Raw genomic sequence first — 8,389 nt, forward strand, 5'->3', positions numbered from 1 at the left:
AATTTTAACGGTCCCCACGATGGTCGCTAATTGTATTTGCTAAAATTACAATGTGTGACAACCCCTTATGGTGTAGGTATATCATATGATTCTTTTTGGGACAAATGTCTAAGAGGATAGATGTCAAGGGATCTCACAATTTACTATCTACCAGTCTTTAGGGATTGGTCATCCCTAATATGATGTATTGTTAGGGTGTGCTCGTCTCATTGTTTGAAGACCCTAAAACCTTATTCCACGATAGCTACCTCAAGGGATAAATTTCAATGAATCTAATTGTCCATCTTATATAACGGTCCTCACATAACATGTCAATTCAATTAAATAAGATGCTAGGGCGTGGCCATCTTATGGTCCCACGATTCTAGATTGTTCTTTGTGTATAGCTTCCTTAAATTGTCTTAGAAGACAATAATTACGATCTGACGATCCTGGGAGAGTGTGTGGACAATGAGATACTTTAACTCCTCATACACGTTGTCATGATGCCGAATGAGTTGGGTCTTGGTTCAATTTGCAATAGTATTCAAAATCCATGATAAACAATTTTAAGTGGTGCCCAACGATTGACACTTGCTCCATACAAAGGCGATTCAATGAGTCACAATCTTAAAAGGTTTAGATTTAAGAATGACCATTCAAATAGTATCTACGTAAAAAAAAAAAAAAAGGGTGAATCACACATTAGAGATAAAACAATATAATGTGAATTATGCCAAATTCCTGACCATAATAAAAAACATTGTTTAAATATTTCTTATATATTTATCCAATTTTTTAAATTAATTTCAATTTTTGATGTATTTATTAATATACATTATTTTCAATAATAAAATAAAAAACTAAACAAATATATAAGGATAGAATAGGATGTCACATCTAAGACATGAAAATCTTTATTAGACTTAAAAAAAAGAAAAATTAAATTGTTGTTAACCGTAAATTCTATTTTTAATATACAATGAGAGACTAAAATGTCACATCTTGGAGACGCAAAAATCCTTCTTAAACTAAAACAAAATTTAATTTATAGTGGATGGTAATTCACATTTCAAAAATGTAATATAGAACGAGAGAAAATAAATATTTTGGGATGTGTTTAAAAAAAGGAGTTTTAATGTAATTAAAATAAATAAATAAATATTAAAAATATCCTAAATAAAGAAAGAATACAATTTGTTTTCATAAAAGAATGAGTAAATAAATATTTTTGCTAAAAAGTATTAAATAAATAAACAAATATATAAAAATAAATAAATAAATACAAACATAATATTTTTTTAATCAATCATAAAAGAAGAAAACAAAAAAAAACGAGTTTTTGGGATTTGAATTCTCATATAGTCCACAGAGATATTAAACAAAGGAGAGAAAGGAATAAAAAATATTTTCAGTTCATGAACAAGCGAGACTCACAATTTAGTCGGTCAATCTTCACTAACCTAAAGATGAATAGAGGGAGACACACCCTCTTGAATAAACTCCAAAGTCAATTGAGAATTAGACTCGCAAATCACATTTCCGAAACCATGATCCAAGCAATACCAAGATCATGAGAAATCGCTTGAAACTCGCATTAATATTTGATGTGGAACCACAACTTTATGCAAAACATGTGATCCGAGAGAAGAGAGCTTTTGCGGACGCACGCATTAATATATGATTTTGTAATTTTTAAATTTAAAAGATGTAGTGTCCGCATATTCACTCTATTCCGCCCTCATTATTTTGCAGGATACACTAAAATTTTAGGTCAGCACCCTTATTATTTTGTAGGATACACTAAAATTTTAGATTAACACCCTCGAATTTACTCATCCGCTCCGTCCGATTTTTTGAAGGATTTTTGCAGGATAAATCTAAATGAGACGGATGCCGTTTACCATCTCTACTCAAAAGACCACAAAAACTAGATAGTCTTGAATTATGAATGAAACTACCATCTATATTAACTTTTAACGAGAGGGTGTCAAAACAATTTTGCTAAAAAGTAAGTAGATATATGAAAATAAATAAATAAATAATGAATTTGAAGAAGAAATGTATAGTAGAATAAGGATGAAATGAAACGAAAGAAGCAAATCGGTTTAGGTCTCAAGCCAGGCTATGTTCCATTCACTTCCCTCTAAATAGAAACCCTATTTTGTTTCGTTGCATTTTCTCATGTCTCTTTCTTCCATTTACAACAAAACATAAAGCCTAAAATGACTCATCACTATAGATGAATTTAAAAACAAAAAACGTGCAAGACGTAACCTAAGGCTTAACCTAGAAATGCAGGCACACAAAAGATGCAATGTGGGTAGCCACATAACTTGTGGATATTAATTACAGCACCACCCTATCAACCTATTAATCCAAGAATATGTAAGTGGACTTTCAGTGTCAGAACCTGTAGCAGTAGACCATAGTAGTACCTAAAAGTTTACACAAAAGATATACATTTTATTTTTTTTCTCATAAAGTTCGAGGCCTAATTTTCTTTAATCATATTTATTACTCAGATAAAACAGATAAAAAAAAATTAATAATTTTTTTTTGGTAATTTAATGTTTTAATTTAACTCATTAATTGTAAATGAGTAAAATATTATATTAATACATAAATAATAAATATTGCTCCCTTCAATCTCAAATCCGCATCGATAGAGAATAATGACACAATGCGAATTTTGAGTTCCCACAAATATTCTAGGTGACGTTAAGTCCACGTCAGTTAAGACTAAGGGCGTGATTACGAATTTTGAATTTTCATAGACGACGCTAAAGTTTCGACCGACTTCAAGTTCGCGCCATTGCAATTACGAAGTATTATCTGCTTTAAAGATGTTTCTTTGGGTTTAGATGTTTGTGTTATATATAAACTACATTTAATTCCGATTCCTAAATAATATGTTATTATTTTTATCAGTCCAAATAATATGACGGAAGTTGATTCATGTAGTCGACTTTAATGAATGAGATACTCTATGATCATTATTATAAGTCACATTTTTTTTTTAGATTTATTGAATAATTGATGTATCTAATATATAATAATGATCGGATATCATTTATTCAATGAATCTAAATAATTTCTTTTTTTTTTATAATAGTGATAGGATGATGTATTGTCATTTTCGCAGAGATTGAACTATTATCAAATATATTACTTTTGATTTATCTAAAAGTATTTTGAAATGTTCTTTTATAAATTAATTAAAAATATTATTTTTAATACTCATTTATTAATAATATAAAATTGCATGTAAACAATATCTAGTTTATATAATAAAAAATTTAATTTATATTTTTGAGATAAAATACTCTTTTATGATTTTTTAAATAATACTTTAGAACATTTGTTATTGTTAGCTTGATATATAATTTTTGTTTTTATAAATAAAAAATAGTATATAAAAATTAAGATTTAAAAACATCAACATACTTTTTTACTAAGAAAAATCATATAAACCACAGCACATATTTTATATTTTCTTTGGTAACTTTTCCTTGCTCAAAATTCAAAACATATCCTATTAAGATTTGCATAAAAAGAATAGAACCACATTGTTCTATTCTCATTCCCTCTATAAAAATCACCTTTCTCCATAAATTCACCACCACCTCAAAAAAACTAACCAACCAAACACAACACAACAACACCCTTTTTCTCCGAAACCTCAAAAATCTCACACATCTTGTAAAACTTGTTCCATTTCCAATGAGTATGTTAGGCCTAAGAGACCTAGTCCTCATAGCTCCATCACCTTCATCTCTTCATCATCATCAACAACAGCAACAACACAATCATCAAAACCAACAAATTTCATCAGATCACAATTCATCAGCTTCCTTAAGTGTCGGTTTTGGAATTTTCCCACTTCTTACAGCCACACCCTGCATGCCGCCACAACAACAACCGAACCAATCTCAAAACAATGAAGTTCAAGAAAATAGTAACAACAATTTTTGGAACCTTAGGATGTGTCCTGAGGTTTCAAAAAAAGGAGTGATAACTGATAATAATAATAATAATAATAACAATGATGATGATGAGAATCATCATCATAATAATAGTAACAAGATGGTTATGATGGAGAGTGAAGAGAATGGTGTGTATGGTTCTGAGTATAGAGTGTGTCATGATTGTGGTAATAGAGCGAAGAAAGATTGTGTTTATAGGAGGTGTAGGACTTGTTGTAAGGGACGTGGTTATGATTGTAGTACTCATTTGAAGAGTACTTGGATTCCGTCCACTCGTCGGCGGGATCGGGAAGGGGAGATTGTTAGTGGTGGTGGCGGCGGCGGTGGTGGTGATGGTGGTGGTGGTGAAGGTTGTTCCGGTGTTAAGAGACCAAAGATTTTGTTAGGGTCATCACAGAATGCTACTGCGACTTCTCATAGTTCAAATTCTAATGGTACTACACCAAAGAGTTTTGCTAATAGCTCTTGTCATCAAGGTAGTTTCACTCTCTTTGTAACTTTCTTTTTACTTGTTATGAATGATATTCATATGTTTTCTTTTTGATTTGATAAATCTAGTTGCGAATCCAATGACATGTCGCATTAGTATTTATGTTCGACTTATTTGAATTTATCTAATGACATAAGTTTTATGAAAATTGTTGGAAAGTGCTTATGATATAAGTTGTATATAAGCCTCTTATCCTAAGAGGCTCAAATGATGCGATAATTTGTACATATGATGTGTTGGATTGATTGAAGTCATAAATTCACGCAACTTGATATTTAAATTGTTCGATCTTCATCAAATGATTCACTTATATGATATGATGGATTGATTGAAGTCACATGATCGCGCCGGTCGAGATTTGAATCGTTTGATCTTGATCAAATGGTTCACGTATATAATGTGATGGAGTCATTGAAGTCACACAATTAGACACCTCAAGATTTAAATTGTATCATCTTGATCAAAAAGTTCATGTTTTGAATTTGTTTTGGGACGTTGAAGTTTGAATGAAAATTTTCTAATTAAGATCGAATGCTTAATATCGTGTGATTGTATGAATGCATGATTATCCTAAATGCGGAGATTCTAGATCTTTAGATCTTTAGTATATGTGATAATTTAGTTGAGTCGGCTTTTTTATGAACAATTATTATTAATACTCTTAGATCTCATATATAAACAAATATCACATTTTAAATTTATTGAATACCTGATGTATATGATCTATATATAAACTGCGGCGAGCCAGACGCTTACCGGTTGTTAAGCTAGTAACATTTCCTTAATCGGTGTTTGAACTCGGGTCATTTAACCCTAATCTCAAACCAAATTGATACAATTGCATAAATTGACCATAAATCTTACTATAATCTCATTAAGGTTATTGAAGTGATGTTTTATTTGAATTGCAGATGCTAGTTTCAAGGAGGCATTACCAGGTCAAGTTCATGCACCTGCTGTATTCAGATGCCATAGAGTAACTGCTATTGGAAATGGAGAAGATGAATTTGCTTATTTGGCAACGGTTCATATTAGTGGCCATGTGTTTAAAGGGTTTCTCTATGATCATGGTGTTGATGGGAAAAATCCAATGCCTTGTGTTTCTGAACTTCAATTGGGAAACAATTGTAGTGGAAAGAATGGTGAATGTTCTTCTGCAATTGGTGTTCAAACTAATACTGCTTACCCTGCTTCTGCTAGCTAGATGGAGATTCATTATAAGGTAACAATTTGAACTTATCTAGACTTTGTCATCAAGTAATTATCTTATTAGAAATGAAGTGAATCAATCAAGAAAATAATGTTTGTACACTACATTTCTACACCTTTATCTTTTTACTATGATGTGTACTAAAAGTAATAGTATTATTGCAAGTTGTTGAGGAAGGGTAAAAGAATAGTTAGAGGAGAGGGAGAGTCACTTTGGAAAATCAACAGACAACAACATAAAAAAAAGCAGGAATTGTACAGTTGTCGTGTCCATTATATGAGTGTGTGTATAAAAAATTTCCACTATCACCATTATAGTATATCCTCATAATTGTGACATTTCCACTACCACATCATAAATTTCCACTCTTTAATTATCAATTGCTTACTCTAGAGGTGTCCCATAATACTCACTCTCTTTTTTTAATATTATAACCACCGATTTCTATACATATACTTCAAAAAAGTTGTTAGTAAATTTAATGTATTTATTCTATTTAGACTTAATTAAAGTTTTGACTTTCTTATTTTATCTCATTTGTGAAATTAGTATTTTTATTTCAATTATTAAAAAAATGACTTTTTTAAAAATATTTTTATATTTAAAATGAATGATATACCTATTTTAAATAATTTTTCATTAGTAGAAAGTGACATTATTTTAAGAAATAGACATATTGTTTTTGAAAATATATATGTGAATTAAGTTGTCCCTTATTTTAGATATTTTCTTTTGTAAATAGGTTAATTACTAGTATCATGAAATGGAGGGAATATAAAGGAAAAGGTAATTAATTATCTCTGCCTAATGGTAATTAATAAAAATGTTGTGGCATTGAGTTTTAAAATAGTACAAAAAATTGTAAGCATTTTATTTTGAAACTTTCACTATTACAATTTTTTGGCCATTCATTGCTATAATTCAATAGTACTATTCTACTAACTAGTCACATAGACCCTACCAAAAACAACTACATTGATTTCAATAATTCAAAAACTAGCAAACGTAGGAGTAGGAAAGTTTTAATGTACACAAAGGTTATTGTGACCCTTTAACTTCAACGTTTGTTTAGGTTCATCTCATTTATTTCATATTTGGTTTGACTTCAACTTTAATGAAGGAAAAGACAAGTATATCGTTTCTTACAATGAAATAGATACTCAAACAACAATGTCCCTCACTTTATTTATTGTCTACTACATTTCCTAAATGGAAATATTTCACCTAACATAACATCAATTTGTTTAATGTCACATCTTGCTTCTCACTCCTAATTTATTTTGCTTATTTTAGAAACCTATTCCTTGCTATATATTTCTTGGGTTGCACATTTGATTTAAAAATGAAACATCATGAAAAAGATAAAGATAAACATGAACCATTTAAATTATAACTTAAAAGTTTATTGGTTCAATCTTCTGTCTGATTTTAAAATATTATGTGCATGGGGAAGAGCTAGCAAACACTACACTATTGATTTACAAGTGTTACATTTTTGTGTTTATATTGTTGTTTTTTTCTTTGATTATTTCTTAAATTAAGAACATAATTTTGTGGTGACTTTTAGGATTAACAATATCTAAACCTTTTTTTTATGGTGATTACAGGTGATGGATGAGTTTGGTAAAGCAGCAAAGAATGGAAGTTTTATTATGCTGTTTTGTTGAGAAAACTAACATATATGCTAAGTGGTCATTGATTGTGTAGATTTATTCTCTAAAATGTTTAAATGCATAATGAACCATTTGTTAAATTTCTTGCACTAGGTTAGTGACATTGATGTTGCAAAGATTTTTATATTCAATGTTTAATGAAGTTTTTAATTATTTTATGAAGAGTTGAATTGGTATAAACCAATTTTTTTTATACAAAGTGTAAACCAATATTTTAAAATTTGAATTCATGAAAAACCTAGATTATGATTCAACTCTTTTAAAATTTTCAAATAATTGAATTCAGGGGATCACTTGTCACAATTCAGGGGTCCATAAACCATGCATTATCCTTCGCATTGTTCCACCAGATTACCAGAATGATCAATATAAATACTATTATAACTTGTCACACTATTTCATTGTTTCCCATTCAGTAATCTGAGGGGCCTTTTACTACTCAAAAGTTGGAGGTTCTTAAAACTCTGCCATCAAATTTGGAACACATTTTATGGAGATTCTATGAAGTATTCACCATTCTACATTGGTTACCTCCACTCCGTAGTAATATTCATTTGGAACCTAATTCCAATCAAGTGAACTGCAAGCCCTATCGCTACCCACATTTTCAGAAAGAAGCAATGATAAAAATAATTAGAGATGTTAGATGGGGGATTGATTTGACCTAGCACCAGCCCTTATTCCTCACTGATGTTATTGATCAAGAAAAAGGACGGTACATAGCATTTTTGTGTGGATTATTGGGCACTCAATGCCATTACGTTCAAGGATCGTTTTCCCATCCCTACTATAAATGAATAGCACATTCACATTGACTTCTTTAGCAAGGAGTTCGGTCCTCGCTTAGTGGCATTATCTACTTACAATAGGAAGTTGTATGCTCTCATTTAGGCGATGAAAAAGTGGCGACAATATCTTCTAGGCCATACCTTTAAAGTATTCACCGATCACAAGAGTCTCAAGAGCCTTTTAATGCAATTTATTAACACACTAGAGCAACAAAAATGGTTGGCTAAGCTTATGGGGTACCATTATGAGATCCACTACATTC

At 30.3% G+C, this 8,389-nt stretch overlaps 1 protein-coding gene across 2 annotated transcripts; it reads left to right on the forward strand.

The window, feature by feature from the left end:
* Window positions 1-3,534: 3,534 nt before the first annotated feature.
* On the forward strand, window positions 3,535-7,500 carry LOC127085835 (protein LATERAL ROOT PRIMORDIUM 1). 2 transcript variants are annotated; one of them, XR_007789287.1, is made up of 4 exons: window positions 3,535-4,441; window positions 5,367-5,677; window positions 6,408-6,451; window positions 7,273-7,500. XR_007789287.1 is itself a non-coding variant. In XM_051026384.1 (3 exons), the coding sequence occupies exons 1-2, from the start codon at window positions 3,703-3,705 to the stop codon at window positions 5,657-5,659; spliced, it is 1,032 nt and encodes a 343-aa protein (XP_050882341.1). In that variant the 5' UTR covers window positions 3,536-3,702; the 3' UTR covers window positions 5,660-5,677; window positions 7,273-7,500. The 2 variants fall into 2 exon arrangements, 1 of the variants encoding a protein (XP_050882341.1); XM_051026384.1 differs by lacking the exon at window positions 6,408-6,451 and having other exon boundaries at window positions 3,536-4,441.
* The last annotated feature ends 889 nt before the right edge of the window (window positions 7,501-8,389 follow it).

This window comes from Lathyrus oleraceus, chromosome 5 (assembly GCF_024323335.1).
Source record: "Lathyrus oleraceus cultivar Zhongwan6 chromosome 5, CAAS_Psat_ZW6_1.0, whole genome shotgun sequence".
NCBI classification, from domain to species: domain Eukaryota; kingdom Viridiplantae; phylum Streptophyta; class Magnoliopsida; order Fabales; family Fabaceae; genus Lathyrus; species Lathyrus oleraceus.

Coding starts and splice junctions, on each gene's coding strand:
- LOC127085835 (XM_051026384.1), top strand. CDS start 3,703: ATGAGTATGTTAGGCCTAAGAGACCTAGTCCTCATAGCTCCATCACCT. Junction 4,442..5,366: donor TAATAGCTCTTGTCATCAAG/GTAGTTTCACTC, acceptor TTTGAATTGCAG/ATGCTAGTTTCAAGGAGGCA.